The sequence below is a fragment of the Ylistrum balloti genome, unplaced genomic scaffold (assembly GCF_031769215.1).
Source record: "Ylistrum balloti isolate Yb309-2 unplaced genomic scaffold, AGI_CSIRO_Ybal_v1 Utg372532, whole genome shotgun sequence".
In the NCBI taxonomy this organism is placed as follows: domain Eukaryota; kingdom Metazoa; phylum Mollusca; class Bivalvia; order Pectinida; family Pectinidae; genus Ylistrum; species Ylistrum balloti.
In genome coordinates this window covers 44,771-62,682 of record NW_026783118.1, presented here as the reverse complement: position 1 = coordinate 62,682, position 17,912 = coordinate 44,771, and the positions used below count along the sequence as shown (strand labels likewise).

At 37.2% G+C, this 17,912-nt stretch overlaps 2 protein-coding genes across 2 annotated transcripts; both read right to left on the bottom strand.

Moving 5' to 3' along the window:
• Positions 1-5,886: 5,886 nt before the first annotated feature.
• LOC132564689 (GTPase HRas-like) lies at positions 5,887-6,429 on the bottom strand. The gene has a single exon (XM_060229324.1). It carries the CDS (start codon positions 6,427-6,429, stop codon positions 5,887-5,889), a length of 543 nt encoding a protein of 180 aa, XP_060085307.1.
• Positions 6,430-8,214: 1,785 nt separating this feature from the next.
• On the bottom strand, positions 8,215-14,688 carry LOC132564688 (uncharacterized). Its single transcript, XM_060229323.1, is given in 8 exon segments — positions 8,215-8,438; positions 9,353-9,418; positions 10,481-10,552; positions 11,010-11,205; positions 11,406-11,530; positions 11,902-12,028; positions 12,277-12,400; positions 12,986-14,688. Coding segments are annotated over 8 exon segments (2,637 nt in total).
• Between the last annotated feature and the right edge of the window lie 3,224 nt (positions 14,689-17,912).

Genomic DNA, 17,912 nt, shown 5'->3' with positions numbered 1-17,912 from the left:
ACGTAAGTTTACATGTTTACTTGTTAGAATTAATATGAAAAGAACAAATGTACAGATGCAGTAGAATATAGTAAGTCTGATTGCATTATGATTTTATGTACTTACAGTTTAATTCAGCTGTAAAAGGTATAGGTAGTCGCACCAGTCAAACTTGCCCCACTGTCAACTATCGGTGAAGGCTGCTTGACGGTTGAGTGCGTACAGTACGAATATCGTATTAGTTGGAACCAAACCCGGAATGTTACTATTTAAATTCGGTTCCGGATCGGTTAGAGATTGTTATAATGGTAATTTTTACTAAATTTATGTTAAATTAGATAGATATCCAGCTTATAAAGGAACTAGTTCTTTGTTGGCATTGCATTGGCAACTCGCGGAATTGCACGTGACGTCACGAAAGTGAGTAGTCTAAATTGGCAACTTCCTGGTGCCAATTTGGCAGTTTGGCATCATTTGGCTGCCAAATTGGAATCTCGGGTGCCAAATTGGCATCCCTGAGGGTTATAAATAGGGGTCGCGCGTAGGACTAGTCAGTAGCCTCCTGACTGGCACCGGGTTCTGCACCCTGATTTATAGCTTGACGGGAACATTCATTTGGCGTCAACGTTCTTACCTCTTATAACAGGTACTAAGGGTTTATTCTAGTGGATTAAGTTCGGCCAGGTGTTATCACCGACATTATTTCTATTTGATATTGTGATTTCCTACCAATATCTGGCGTTAGACTTCAAGTGTATAGTTATTATGTAGAGTAAGAAGTTTAGGCCATTTTTAGTGATATATACAATATTTAGTAGGCCTAAAGCCAAGTGTTATCACTTGCACTGAGACGGAAGTTAAAGGGACAGTTGCATTTCTCAAATATATGTAAAGAGGCTTGCCCAATTTCCATAGGCATTGGGTTATTGTTTACTTCTTTATTTGTCTATTCGTTGTTATTGATGATAATCGTTACATTAATTGTTAAGGTAGTGCTCCGAATTCCATAGTTGTCCTTTGTTTATTGTTACTGGATCAATTAGTACTCGTATGAATGAAAGTAAGAGAGGTAGTTTGTGAGCTGATTGAATTTGTATTGTACCCGTGAATATTTAATAGTACATTTATACATGGAAATAGCGCCTTTGTCATTCATTTCTGGTTTTCCCAGTAAGACTGAACTTACTTTGACATGGGTTTTGACTGGATTGACGCCCGGATTGAGCTTATATTATCAATTTTATATAGTCTGTGACTACCATTCGCCATACAAGCGAAGTGAACCCAAAAGAGAGGCACGGAGGAAACGTTACAATATACTATCAGTACTATTTTGAATGTAAAGAGTAGCCAATTGTGTCATGCAATGTATTTAATTCAAGTAACGATGAATTATTAATTGCGACCAGGCAATGCTGTGGGGAGCGGTCCTTTACTTCCGAAATCAAATTATTGGAGCACCCTCTGGCGTTAGAATTAAGTTGACAAATATAGCAGGGTTATTTTCGACATAATTCCAACTTGCTATTCTAACTTACCATATCTTATTTTTCCATTTTCTTTGTTCAGTTTTTATAATTGCACATTTCGTAGGAAACAAACTATGTTAGATAAAATTGATATTATATTTAATATTGGAAAACAATAAAGCTAAAGATTTTAAAATGCAATCGTATATATACAACTCTGTATAAACAGGTGAGAAACAAATACAGTTAGTAGTACACACACAAAAATAAAATTTATGAAATGTAAAATATTGGATATAAATGTTATAATAGACTGAAAATTTCGAATTTTAAAGGCAGTAAAATGAAAAGCTAAAATGATTATTTAACATAACTGATGCAAAAAATATATAATTCGCGAGAAATAAAATAAAAATAAAAAGTGGAGAGTTGTAATTAGAAATGAAAAATGAAATAAGAAAATAAGATTGAAAATTTTATGTTGAAATTATGTCCCTTTAACCCTCCATATATATATATATATATCCAGAAAAACACATCTTTCATGCATCCATGATATACTTTTGATTGATATGCACTGTTTTTGCTATGCAAAGAAGCTAAATTTGAAGTTTTTTTTATTTAAGATCCTTAAACAACTAAGTTATTAGGATCAGTTAACCCATGACATACAAGTTAATGATCAATCCAAGTCTTCTGAGGCAACAGTTAACCAATGACATACGAGTTAATGATCAATCCAAGTCTTCTGAGGCAACAGTTAACCAATGACATACGAGTTAATGATCAATCCAAGACTTCTGAGGCAACAGTTAACCAATGACATACGAGTTAATGATAAATCCAAGACTTCTGAGGCAACAGTTAACCAATGACATACGAGTTAACGATCAATCCAAGACTTCTGAGGCAACAGGTAACCAATGACATACAAGTTAATGATCAATCCAAGACTTCTGAGGCAACAGTTAACCAATGACATGAGTTAATGATAAATCCAAGACTTCTGAGGCAACAGTTAACCAATGACATACGAGTTAATGATCAATCCAAGACTTCTGAGGCAACAGTTAACCCATGACATACGAGTTAATGATAAATCCAAGACTTCTGAGGCAACAGTTAACCAATGACATACGAGTTAATGATCAATCCAAGACTTCTGAGGCAACAGTTAACCCATGACATACAAGTTAATGACCAATCCAAGACTTCTGAGGCAAATATGAGTTAAATGACCAACCTATAACTTCTGAGGCAACATTTCTCTTATGACAAAGGAGCTAAATGACCAATCCAGGACTTCTGAGGCAATTTACTCATTGTAAATTATCAAGCCATTGCTTCAAATTTGATGATTTGTTGAATTTATCATTGTTTCACATCATATTAAAAGCAAAGGTCAATTAAAAATGAATCTTGGATCCGTGAACAGTATTTGATTAAGCATACCTGGGATTTGAGTTGTTTAACATCCTATCAGCAGCCAGGGTCATTTAACGACGTGCACCTTAAGTTATATGTTTTATATGCGATAAAATTACTCAAATGTATGTAAGAAATAATTTTTGATCCGCCAATGAGATGATCTTCTACTAGACTTTTCAGTAAGTAAATTAATATTTTGAGACATGTAGATACAATGTACAGAATTTGTTGCAAAAAAAGATAATAAAAAAACCCATGAAAATTCAATGAAAACTTCATGAAAATACCTCAAATTAATGAAACAGCGATAAATTATTGTGCAAGTTTATTTCACTGGGTCTAAGAAAATTTCACTGCTTTGAATTTCTCATGTTATTGCAAGGAAATATTTATTACAGTGTAAAAATTAAATCATTGTCCTTACGATGTTTGCAACATTATAATTTCATTGAAATATTCACAGCAATGGAAATACCAATGTTGCTTCTTTCTGCACATTGCCTCATATTTCTGAATTCATGACAATGAAATGAGGATTTTATGACGTTAACTTCTGCTTACAAAGTTTAAACACTTCAGAATAAATCAGTTTCCTCAACACCATACAAACAATACTCATTTCAATGAATTACAGCATTCTGAAACATTTTTTTTATACTAACAAAATTAAATCAAAACAAATTCCTGATCATATAACCAGCTAGCTTGTGCATATAGGTTGTATATTAATTTGCGACATTCTGTGAATACATATACAGAAAATTGTATGCAACATCAACCCAGTTATCTTCCGTAACTTATAAACAGCCAATCGGCATCAATATCAAAACAAACACATGATATATTTGTTTTTGGAGGGAATCACATCCGGATGCATTCATGTCTTGTTTTCTGTTCATATTTTGGTGAGACATGAAATTTCATAGTGCTGAAAAATGCTCCCTTTTAGGGTGTAATTAAATTTCTGTGAACATTTCATTGTATTTTCATGGTGTAAACCATATGAAAACACAAAATTACAATCTGACAATAGCAAATGATGTCAAATGAATGACAATTACATTCAGACTAAAATGAATAGTTTCTCTACTCCCAACTGCTCATAAGCCATTGGTAAAGCATGATCTCTTAAGTTATGGATAAACATTTATCCCTTTCAAAACATGGATGGGAACGTTTATTCATGACTCTAAGAGGCAATGCTTTATCCCAGGCATTTATGTGAGCTAAAAAGAACATAAAACATGAACGTGTCGAAATACTGTTACTTTATTGCAGCACAAGAGGCTCATCAGCCTTATCGGTCACCTGAGTTTGAAAATTAGTGTACTATATATAATTTTGGAAAATAGCAACTGATTCATCTTAACTGGAACTTTTATACCAAATTTCATCGCAATTGGTTTCTACTTACCAAAGTTATGGTAGTCACAAGGATCACTGATAATCAAGTTCACAATGTCTAACTTGACGCTATTTTTTTCTCTCTTTAAGTTCTAAGTACAGTAAAATTGCAAAGGGCAATAATTCTGGAAATAATCTCTAAATTGGTCTGAATTATCAAATTTGTCCGAGATAATATTACTATAAATCTGCATACAAAGTTTCTTCCAAGTAGTTTGTTTTTACTTGCATTATTGTGTTCACAAGGTCAAAGTATAATTCAACTATAAAGGGGAATAACTTGTAAATAATTTTTAAATCCGTCTGGTTATCAAACTCAACTGAGACCTTATTAATATAAAACTGCAAAACAAATTTCATAAAAATTGGTTCAAAATTACTTAAATCATGTTCACAAGCTCAAAGTGTAATAAACCGCATGGGGACTAATTCTGTAAATAATCATTGATTCCATCCCTTTATAGAACTCGTCCAAGATCTTATTGATATAGAGAGGTATACATAGTTTCATCAAGATTGGTTCATAACTACTTAAGTTATCCTGTTCAGGTGACCTAAAAAACCTAAATGGACTAGCATTATGTCCTCAAGACATCTGACCAACACAGAAACTTACAACTTTCCAAAACAGAACCCAGAAGTACAAACTTTGTTGTCATCAAGATCAATTTTTTTCTTCTATCATTATATTACAACTTGGATTAAAATATCTTCATGGGAAGCCATAGTGCCAATTGCAAATAATCGTCAATACAACAACCCAAACACAGAAGTAAAAAAAATTCAGTAATCTGTATTAGAATGCATTATAAATGTTACATTAGGAAGCACCAAGACCTTTCAAATTATGTAGTCAAGTGATGATTCCTTGCAAAATAGTCATAGTATTAAACAGCTACGAGTGGAAATTGTCAGATCTTCTGTTTTCTGTGCCAAAATAGAAGTAACTAGAGTTGAAAATGCCTCTCCATTACCTCCGAGGTCTTAGCTGAAGTTTTCACATATTGTACAGTGAATTGCTTCTAAGTAAGAAATTAGTTTATCCACTCCCAAATCACACATTTTCCAATAACAAGTTCGGCTGCCATTTTCTCCCAAAGAAGTTATTACTTCTACCACGCACAAGTTCAATTACCTCATAATGTAAAGACACAATTCTTATAATGTAGGTACATGTAATTTTTAATTTGAAAACACAATTTTTGGATCTCTCAGTTGTTTAACTGAATATAAATGGAAATGATTAAATTATTTACAACAACACTGCAATCCTTTGTTCAAAACCCATCATTTCATCCATGACCTAAGAGTTAACCTTGCATCCACAACATTTGAGTTAATATTGTAACCACGACTAAGAGTTAGCATATTATAACTGACACGAAACTTTATATTGTGTACCTGACCTGAGAGTTAACTTTGTCCATGACGAAAGAGTTAACACATTAACCCTAACGCAATCTCAATATTGTATCCCTTACATTGCTAACCCCAACACAAGTAATGTTCAACAATTTGTATTCTAACACATTAAAAGAAATGCTACATTAAGGAAGCACTAAGACCTTTCAAATTGTGTAGTCAAGTGATGGTTCCTTGCAAAATGTTATAGTATTAAACAGCTACAGTGAGTGGAAATTGTCAGATCTTCTGCTTTCTGTGCCAAAATGGTAGTAACTAGAGCTGAAAATGCCTCCTCAACACCTTCTGAGGTCTTAGCTGAAGTTTTCATATATTGTACACAGTGAGTTGCTGCTAAGTAAGAAATTAGTTCATCCACTCCCGAATCAACAGAAATGTCACATTGGTTACCAACAAATATCACTGGCACATCTTTAATCCTTCTTATAAATGCCATATCTTTTTCTACGTTATCAACTGATATTTCTTCATGAAGATTGAATACATACAAGATTCCATCAGCATTAACAATATTCTGCTGTCTCATAATGCTGAATTCATTCCTACCACTTGTATCAATCACTTCAATTGTACAACTTACACCATTAACTACACATTTTTTAGTGTACAAGTCTTCAATTGTAGGGTATATGTCTTCCACAAAATAATTCTGGACATATTGAATACACAAAGCACTTTTTCCCACACCAGAACTTCCAATAACAACAAGCTTAAGTTGGGCTGCCATTTTCTCTCAAAGAAGTTATTACCTCTATCATGCAAGAGTTCAATTAGCTTATAATGTAAAGACACAATTCTTATAATGTATGTACATGTAATTTTTAATTTGAAAAAATTATAATTTGTTTATCTCTCAGTTGTTTAACTCAATATAAATGGAAATGATTCCTCTGCAATAATTAATTATTTACAGCAACATTTCAATTCCTTTGTTCAACATCCATCATTTCATCCGTGACCTACGAGTTAACATTGTCTATGGCCTAAGAGTTAACATTGTGTCCGTGATCTAAGAGTTAACACTGTCCATGGTCTAAGAGTTAACATTGTGTTCGTGATCTAGGAGTTAACATTGTCCGTTTTCTAAGAGTTAACATTGTGTCCGTGATCTAAGAGTTAACATTGTGTCCGTGATCTAAGAGTTAAGATTGAGTCCATGACCTAACAGTTCACATTGTGTTCGTGATCTAGGAGTTAACATTGTCCGTTTTCTAAGAGTTAACATTGTGTCCGTGATCTAGGAGTTAACATTGTCCGTTTTCTAAGAGTTAACATTGTGTCCGTGATCTAAGAGTTAACATTGTGTTCGTGATCTAAGAGTTAAGATTGAGTCCATGGTCTAAGAGTTAACATTGTCCATGGTCTAAGAGTTAACATTGTCCATGGAGTTAACATTGTCCATGGTCTAAGAGTTAACATTGTCCATGGTCTAAGAGTTAACATTGTGTCCGTGATCTTAAGAGTTAACATTGAGTTAACCCATGGTCTAAGAGTTAACACTGTCTATGGTCTACGAGTTCACTTTGTGTCCGTGATCTAAGAGTTAACATTGTCCATGGTCTAAGAGTTAACATTGTGTCCGTGATCTAAGAGTAAACATTGTCCATGGTCTAAGAGTTAACATTGTGTCCGTGATCTAAGAGTTAACATTGTCCATGGTCTAAGAGTTAACACTGTCCATGGTCTAAGAGTTAACATTGTCCATGGTCTAAGAGTTAACATTGTGTCCGTGATCTAAGAGTTAACATTGTCCATGATCTAAGAGTTAACATTGTCCATGGTCTAAGAGTTAACATTGTGTCCGTGATCTAAGAGTTAACATTGTCCATGGTCTAAGAGTTAACATTGTCCATGGTCTAAGAGTTAACATTGTGTCTAAGAGTTAACATTGAAGAGTTAACATTGTCCAACATGTCCATGGTCTAAGAGTTAACATTGTGTCCATGATCTAAGAGTTAACATTGTCCATGGTCTAAGAGTTAACATTGTGTCCGTGATCTAAGAGTTAACATTGTCCATGGTCTAAGAGTTAACATTGTGTCCGTGATCTAAGAGTTAACATTGTCCATGGTCTAAGAGTTAACATATAAATACTGACACAAATTAACATATAAATACTGACAAAATTTTTCCATGATCTAAGATGTTAACATTTCATCCATAACCTAAGAGCATATAAATACTGACACAAATCTGAAGATTTTTCTATAATCTAAGATGTAACTATTTTATCCACGACCTAAGAGTCAACATTGTGTTCAGGATGAAAGAATTAACATATAAAACTCAACACAAATCTTTCATTGTGTGCATGACCTAACATTTAACATATAAACATCGATACAAATCTCAACATTCCTCCATAACCCTTTCTCCATAATCCAAGGTAAGTGTTAATACTTTATCCATGGCCTAAGTGTTAACATATTATAACATTTTTCCATGACCTAAGATCTTACTATTTCATCCATGACCTAAGAGTTTCTGATAGTTCATTTCTGATAGTCCGTCATTATCCTGTAGAGTACTTGGCATTTTTTAGCAGCATGTTTGAAACCTTCTTCTTTAATGTATCCCATTTTCTTCGGTGTAATTCTCCTTGGTTTTCTGCACTTTTCCTCACTGCCAGAAGACAGTGTTGTTGCGAAGGGCAAGTTTTTTCTATGGTCCCATCAAAATATGAGGAGAAGTATTTCTTGATCTCATTTTCTTCAACCTCGGTCCATTTCACTCTTACTGCCAATTGCAATTAAAAAAAAAAAAAAGAAAGAAAGTCAAAAGCATTTTCATGTATGAAGATAACTGCTATAAGAATGTTTTAAGGTTTTAATTTGGAATTGATTTGGTAGACAACACACTTTTAATGACAGTGAAACAGAACTCTCAGCAGGATGACTTACCAAATGGATAAAGATCAAACAACCTTCACCCTGGACCATTCATTGGTCACTTGACATAAAATGCCATTACAAAGTGTTCACAATGAAAGCGAACAGATCTCAGAGTTGGTCCTTAGATTATTATAAGCAACAATAACCATTGCACATCTGCACATGATAGCATAGAAAGTTCAAAACAATGGAGTTCAAGATAATCTAAACAAGGGCCAAGGGGGCTTAATTGTCATCTGACCAAACTTCTGTGACCTTAAAGTATGCAAAGGTCATTGATATGAGGAAACTTTGTAGCACTCCAGCCTCGGTACCTACTACCCATATATAATTACCCTGGGCCTTTTGGTCCATGAGAAGATTGTTAAAGGTTTTACATATTTGACCCCTGTGACCTTGAAAGTAGGTCACGAGCATCCATACGAGTAAAATTTGTAGCACTCCATCCCTGGGTCTTTCGGTTATTGAGAAAACCTTTAAGTAAAAAGTTTACGCACGGCAGATGCAACATAGTTCATCTTGACCTTTCGGGTCAGATGACCTAAAATTGCTGACAGATTATGAAAGGGCACTAGCACAATCATGTAAGAGCAGCACATGTTTGGTTGAAATCTGATATCATATATATTTGAATTACTTAAAGGAAATTACAGACTTTCATGATTTTTGAACTCCTATAAATGTCAACGGATTTCATTGACATAAAGCATTGATACTGTATATCAAGTGGATATCTGGTATTAATTATTGAATATTTACCTTTCTGTGACTTCTTTTTCTGTGGTTGTTCACTAAAGGAATCTACCATGCCAGATAGTTCCCAATCTGTTTGGTTAAAAGAAGAGAAGGGGAAATCAGTTAGCTACAAACTTTTTAACATCTTTTTTTTTTCATTGGTCTAAAGTCTAAAGAGGAGAGGTTTAATTGTGGGGCAGTTCTGTTCACAGGGTGTTTAAAAGTCTCCATATTGGATTTTTTGTTGCAGGAAACAACAATTTAACCATTAAATCCAAATCATGAAGAAAAACTATGAATAAATAATTTATCGTATTGCGTCATATGGATTTATTTCAAATTAAGCATCACTTTAAAAATGTTGTTTCTTCTGTCATACAACAGTGCACAATACTCATAAAAGCTGATTACTTAAAGCAATACATTCAAATTTTCCAAATAAACTCAAAAGTCACAGATTTTATAATTTGTGTTAGCCTGTGGAACCTCTGGCAAGACTTCTTCCGATGTCATTTGGTTTATCACGTCAAGATTTAATTAAATTGACCAATGTCAGCACCTAGGGATTTTCTAAATAAGCATCAGTGGGGCATGGCTCAGTCGAAATTGGCAAAATGTTTTGAGGATATCATGTGTACAGTGTGTACACAGCTCTTCTGTAATGACCCCTACTATAATTATACAAATATTGCACCTCACTCAATTGACTAAATGAGATTCAATTTATGAATGTAAAGAACATAACTGATAATTTCCATGTCAGATTTGGCTGTTTCATTAATATGTGCCGTAATGTGAAATTTGACATGATTTTGACCATTGTATGGTCAAGGACATCCATTTAACTTTGCGGTGTACCAAATGTACAGAAATGCACGCATAATGTCCATCAAATTATTATCAGTTTCCATTTCATCAATCTATTTTACAACAAAGGTGATCAGATACATGGCTTGGTCCAAATACTTTTTCACTGATAACTTGTTAACACATATAATCAACTCTGCCTTCTAGTTTCTACACATGGTAATTTAATGCCAGTACTGCTATGTAAATCTCGAAAGCATACCCCAGTACATATATGTTAAGTTCGTATCACTTAACTTTTTATGATAATTGAAAATGTGGGGAGGCGAGAAAAGCAATACGAACCATCAAGATGGGAATCTGAAGCAGTTGCATCGGTGTCTCCTCCCTTGCTCTCATGGATAGACTCTTCAAGTTCTACAGGTAACAAAATATCAAGTTCCATTATAAAATTCTAGTACTATCAACTTATTGTTCTGTATCTATTAAAGGCAAAAATATCCTCATATTTGGAATATTGTACAAGGCATACAATATTCACAACACCTTTTAATAATCTTCAGCAAGATCTAAGTTTTAACAAACTAATGCTTTATCACTTGACCAGAGCTACCCAATATCACTGTAGAACAACAGTCCATGTTTCTTTGCTTGATGATTTTGTTACACTTATTCAAATTGTAAATTTTATTTTGCACAGACATGAAACTATTTAAAGTATATATAACAATATCAGTGGAACATTATATAATGAATTGGGACCTGACAGGACAGACAAAACAGGGGCAATGTTTAATGCCCCTGCTATTTAGCTATCTATATGTGAATCATACATGGAGTGAAGTAGATTTGAGTAAATTTTCAAGTCACATACCTTCAAACAGGATTTCTGATAGTTTCTTGTTAGCATATTTGCCAACAAGGTTGTGTTCTTGCATCAGCATTAATTTGGCAATATCTATTCTTTCTACTAGACCAGAAGTCTGTCGATAAAATGCATCATGGACCTTTTGTGTGTGCCCCAAGTGATTACAAACGTTTTTTCGTTGCTGTGAATCCAAACTTAATGCCTGAAAATAAAACAATATATTAATTATAATAATTTGCTGATGCCCTTATTAAGATATATATTACCCTCTTGTTTGCAATACATAGAATTAATGACTGTAAAATGAGTGAAATGAAATTGACATTTAATACAACTTTAACAAAAGAAAACAACGCTAGGTTTCTTGCTCATTTATTTAATCATAATGTAATAGATAATTACCTATGCGATTGTTGCTGTCTGCTTGCGAAGATTAGTTGCATATATTCTCTGAGGGCTCACAAGTTTAACCTCTGGTCTCAATTTGACTTCTTCTAAAGCATCACCTGCCTGGATCACAGAAGTACCTTAAAAATAATTTGAAAAATGATCAAATACAACAAAACTAATCCGTTTTTCAGGTACAATTCTTTATTTTTGTTCAGATTGTAACTGCCATGTTTTAAAGTTTTTATGCCATGCCAAAAAGAATCTATTAAAAGAATTCACCTATTTAAAATGTTTAGTCTCTTTGCCAGGAAATGTTTAAATATATGCAGGTTGCATTCAGCACATCCACATAAGTAACATGGTGTCAGTGGCATTAAAAACTGACATCTTTAAGTGTTTGCAGAAAAATAATGTCAAGCTCAAATATAGGTAGATTTCAGTAACAATAAATTTTGGTTTCATAGCACTTGGATATCATGACATGATTTTATATATTAAATCTATTTACCTTTATTTGCAAAGATATAAGGGTTTTCTTTGTTAATCCCTCCTTTTTTTCTTTTTTCAGAATCTGCAAGAAAGGCAAGTGTTTTCTGCGTTTCTTTAGGAATCAAAAGTGGGACTCCTCTTCCAGTCTGATAAATAAAATTTTTTTGTCAATTAGCTTTTACAGGTTACTATCTTTTATTTTTACACATGTGCAGAATGAGATGTCATGCACAGTATACTACTGCCATTATGTTCAATCAAAAGGTACATGCATGAACTTAAAAGGTGTTGTGGATATTCCAGGGCAGTTTAAAGCTAGTAAAAAATATGAGCAAGTTACAACAGCAAACCATGTTAATCTTCTCCAGTATGACTGAATGATCAACCAACTTACTTTGCCTCTGATTTCAACAAGCTCTTGATTCTCTAAAAGCATCTTTTCAAACTCTGTCAAGTCTTTCCTAAGTGCTGCATCGGCCTCATCCACCGACTTGGACCTTCTATAGTAGGCATCAACTCTGAAAAATGCATCAATATAGCAACTATTTTTTACATGCAAAATAGAACCGAATAAAAGAATGCAATCCATTTTATGGTAGCAATGTACTTGTTAATACAGGGTTCATACAGGAATATTGCTACAATAGTTTAAGGCCCTCACAAATTTTAGACATCTATACGAGACAACAAAATTAACAGTTTCATATACATTTTGTCTGCAAATACGGAAATAACCCTATAGGCAAAAGCCGCTGTTTCTTTTTTAATCCATAGCTTAGAGGTCAAAAACTCACTAAACATGGCAAGAATTCATACAGAAACTATAATTAATGCATATTTCATCAAATTCAAGGCCAATTTTCACAAATTCAAGGCCTTAATGTGAATTTAAGGCCATTTAAGGCTTTTTCACCATTATCAGGGATTTTCAAGGATAAGCTCTGTTTTGTTTTAGGGCAATTTAAAACCCTGAATTATTCAATTTTTCAATCATTTGGGAGGTCTTCTTTAATATGGAAAATAAGTATTTCTGCAATAAGATTTACTATATTTTTATCGTAGTAATTAATTTTAGGATCAATTAAAAATAAATACATATGTACCTTAGACTCTCCAATTCACCAGGACGCCTCCGGTTATATACCATAAGTCTCACTGCAGTCAAAACAGCTACCTCTCTGTAGAATGCCTCATTGATAGTGCTTTGGTCCAGATCTAAATCTTGCAGTTGCGTGACAAGGTAGGATGCCAGTTTCACAATATCATCAGGAATTGGCAGAGGTGACAATTTATTGAAATGCCTTTCTTCCAATGTAACACGCACAATTTTGGAAACTTTGACACTCCATTCCATTTGGAGTAAACGAAGGAAGTCTGTCGCTGCCTCTTTAGCCTTTACATTATTTTCCTTAATGGCAAGGCCCAGTTTTGCTGACGTCAAATGTGTAAGGTCATATCCAAGTTTCAATGCGGTACTGGGATTTTTCAATTCCTCATTTTCATCTTCATGACAGGCTTTCAGGGAGCACTGGACAACACTATCAAAATATGCAGGATTCAAAAACTCATCCATTGTTGCATTTTCAAGTCCAGAAGATTCTCGAAGTAAAAGCAAAAGTCTAGCAGCAAGTCTCATCCTAAAACTTGTAAACCCTCTACTCCTCAATTTATTACCAATGTTTTTTACCAGCCAAATATCTCCAAGAGCCACTATTAATCGGTCATTCTGTGCAACTGATGTGATGTTGTCTCTTGTCATGGATGGGAACACAGTTTTTTCCAGTTTTTTTGATGCATGTGAAGAGAGCTTCCCAGTCATCACCTTTGACTGAATGATTGCAAGGCCCTTATTGAATGAATTACTTGCACTCTGGTTCTTTTGATCTGCACACGGACAAGCAGCATTGTGTTTAGTAATATTTTGCAGTGTAATCCACTCCTCACACAATGGGCATGGCCCGTGCTTGGATACATCAAATACTGATGTTTCTGTTCTACGCGAAAGAACAATTTCACCTTTTTTTTCACTTAAAGCCTTGGAGTTGTGAAAATTGTTTCCCTTATTGCGAAGAATGGTCTGTTTCTTACGCAGCTGTGTCTTTATTTGTTTGGAAGATGGATCATTACTATCTATTTTCCTTTTCATATCCACCATATCTATCACTTCTTTTTCGTTTCTGTTCAAATGTGTTTGCATGTTAGTCATCAACTTGTGGAAGAAATAACAGGCATTTTTTCTATCGTATGTCCTCCCATGTTTTGAGCTATTATTTGAATTCTTTTGGAATTTCAATGTGTAGATATTCGGACAGTTAATGTCAAATATGTAACTGTCTGGATTTTTCAATGTGGCTGAATCCTGAATGTCTCCATCTTCCGAATGAGTCTCTATATCTGGTTCAGTCTCCTGGCAAGCTTTAGGGAAAGACTGTAAGATTCTGGTTGTCTCAAGTCGAAAATGTGATGCAGTCTCCAAAACTTCATCTGTATCAGCACTACAATGCATAGGGGCAAGTTTGGTTGCTTCAACTGGTGCACTACACGATGAACCATTTGAGAAGGCTGTTCCCTCATCGTAAACATCTGACATTTCTTCACTATCTGTGTAATCATCACTTTCAGGGCAATAGTCTATATCATTGCAATCAGAAATGACACTGTCTTCATCTTTCGGACAGTCAGTATCCAGTATCTGCTTAAAAGGAGACAAGACTGTGAGAAGTTCATCCTTACACCAACATGCATTTTCCAGTGAGTCTTCAGAGGGAGACAAGACTGTGAGGACTTTGTATTTATCCGCTGTCATGTGAGGGTCCTCAGAGGGAGACAAGACTGTGAGGACTGTGTCTTTTCCATCCTCCGACAAGTGTGAGGTCATTCATTTTCACAGATATGTGAGGGTCCTCAGAGGGAGACAAGACTGTGAGGACTGTGTCTTTATCTGCCGACAAGTGAGGGTCATTCTCAACAGATATGTGAGGGTCCTCAGAGGGAGACAAGACTGTGAGGACTGCGTCATTTTCCACCAACATGTGAGGGTCCTCAGAGGGAGACAAGACTGCAAGGACTGTGTCATTTTCCACCAACATGTGAGGGTCCTCAGATCCTCAGAGGGAGACAAGACTGTGAGGACTGTGTCATTTTCCACCAACATGTGAGGGTCCTCAGAGGGAGACAAGACTGTGAGGACTGTGTCATTTTCCACAAACATGTGAGGGTCCTCAGAGGGAGACAAGACTGTGAGGACTGTGTCTTTATCCGCCGACAAGTGAGGGTCATTCTCAACAGATATGTGAGGGTCCTCAGAGGGAGACAAGACTGTGAGGACTGTGTCATTTTCCACCAACATGTGAGGGTCCTCAGAGGGAGACAAGACTGTGAGGACTGTGTCATTTTCCACCAACATGTGAGGGTCCTCAGAGGGAGACAAGACTGTGAGGACTGTGTCTTTATCCGCCGACAAGTGAGGGTCATTCTCAACAGATATGTGAGGGTCCTCAGAGGGAGACAAGACTGTGAGGACTGTGTCATTTTCCACCAACATGTGAGGGTCCTCAGAGGGAGACAAGACTGTGAGGACTGTGTCTTTATCCACTGACAAGTGAGGGTCCTCAGAGGGAGACAAGACTGTGAGGACTGCGTCATTCTCCACCAACATGTGAGGGTCCTCAGAGGGAGATAAGACTGTGAGGACTGTGTCATTTTCCACCAACATGTGAGGGTCCTCAGAGGGAGACAAGACTGTGAGGACTGTGTCTTTATCCGCCGACAAGTGAGGGTCATTCTCAACAGATATGTGAGGGTCCTCAGAGGGAGACAAGACTGTGAGGACTGTGTCATTTTCCACCAACATGTGAGGGTCCTCAGAGGGAGACAAGACTGTGAGGATTGCGTCATTTTTTACACCAACATGTTAGGGTCCTCAGAGGGAGTCAAGACTGTGAGGACTGCGTCATTTTCCACCAACATGTTAGGGTCCTCAGAGGGAGTCAAGACTGTGAGGACTGCGTCATTTTCCACCAACATGTGAGGGTCCTCAGAGGGAGACAAGACTGTGAGGACTGTGTCATTTTCCACCAACATGTGAGGGTCCTCAGAGGGAGACAAGACTGTGAGGACTGTGTTTTTATCCAACGACAAGTGAGGGTCATTCTCAACAGATATGTGAGGGTCCTAAGAGGGAGACAAGACTGTGAGGACTGCGTCATTTTCCACCAACATGTGAGGGTCCTCAGAGGGAGACAAGACTGTGAGGACTGTGTCATTTTCCACCAACATGTGAGGGTCCTCAGAGGGAGACAAGACTGTGAGGACTGTGTCATTCCATTTTCCACAACATGTGAGGGTCCTCAGAGGGAGTCAAGACTGTGAGGACTGCGTCATTTTCCACCCACATGTGAGGGTCCTCAGAGGGAGACAAGACTGTGAGGACTGCGTCATTCTCCACAGATATGTGAGGGTCCTCAGAGGGAGACAAGACTGTGAGGACTGTGTCTTTATCCTCCGACATGTGAGGGTCCTCAGAGGGAGACAAGACTGTGAGGACTGTGTCATTTTCCACCAACATGTGAGGGTCCTCAGAGGGAGACAAGACTGTGAGGACTGTGTCTTTATCCGCCGACAAGTGAGGGTCATTCTCAACAGATATGTGAGGGTCCTCAGAGGGAGACAAGACTGTGAGGACTGCGTCATTTTCCACCAACATGTGAGGGTCCTCAGAGGGAGACAAGACTGTGAGGACTGTGTCTTTATCCGCCGACAAGTGAGGGTCATTCTCAACAGATATGTGAGGGTCCTAAGAGGGAGACAAGACTGTGAGAACTGCGTCATTTTCCACCAACATGTGAGGGTCCTCAGAGGGAGACAAGACTGCAAGGACTGTGCCATTTTCCACCAACATGTGAGGGTCCTCAGAGGGAGACAAGACTGTGAGGACTGTGTCTTTATCCACCGACAAGTGAGGGTCATTCTCAACAGATATGTGAGGGTCCTCAGAGGGAGACAAGACTGTGAGGACTGCGTCATTTTCCACCAACATGTGAGGGTCCTCAGAGGGAGACAAGACTGTGAGGACTGTGTCATTTTCCACCAACATGTGAGGGTCCTCAGAGGGAGACAAGACTGTGAGGACTGTGTCTTTATCCGCCGACAAGTGAGGGTCATTCTCAACAGATATGTGAGGGTCCTCAGAGGGAGACAAGACTGTGAGGACTGTGTCATTTTCCACCAACATGTGAGGGTCCTCAGAGGGAGACAAGACTGTGAGGACTGTGTCATTTTCCACCAACATGTGAGGGTCCTCAGAGGGAGACAAGACTGTGAGGACTGTGTCTTTATCTGCCGACACGTGAGGGTCATTCTCAACAGATATGTGAGGGTCCTCAGAGGGAGACAAGACTGTGAGGACTGTGTCTTTATCCGCCGACATGTGAGGGTCCTCAGAGGGAGACAAGACTGTGAGGACTGTGTCATTTTCCACCAACATGTGAGGGTCCTCAGAGGGAGACAAGACTGTGAGGACTGTGTCATTTTCCACCAACATGTGAGGGTCCTCAGAGGGAGACAAGACTGTGAGGACTGTGTCTTTATCCACCGACAAGTGAGGGTCATTCTCAACAGATATGTGAGGGTCCTCAGAGGGAGACAAGACTGTGAGGACTGCATCATTTTCCACCAACATGTGAGGGTCCTCAGAGGGAGACAAGACTGTGAGGACTGCGTCATTTTCCACCAACATGTGAGGGTCCTCAGAGGGAGACAAGACTGTGAGGACTGCGTCATTTTCCACCAACATGTGAGGGTCCTCAGAGGGAGACAAGACTGTGAGGACTGTGTCTTTATCCGCCGACAAGTGAGGGTCATTCTCAACAGATATGTGAGGGTCCTCAGAGGGAGACAAGACTGTGAGGACTGTGTCATTTTCCACCAACATGTGAGGGTCCTCAGAGGGAGACCTCAGAGGGAGACAAGACTGTGAGGACTGTGTCATTTTCCACCAACATGTGAGGGTCCTCAGAGGGAGACAAGACT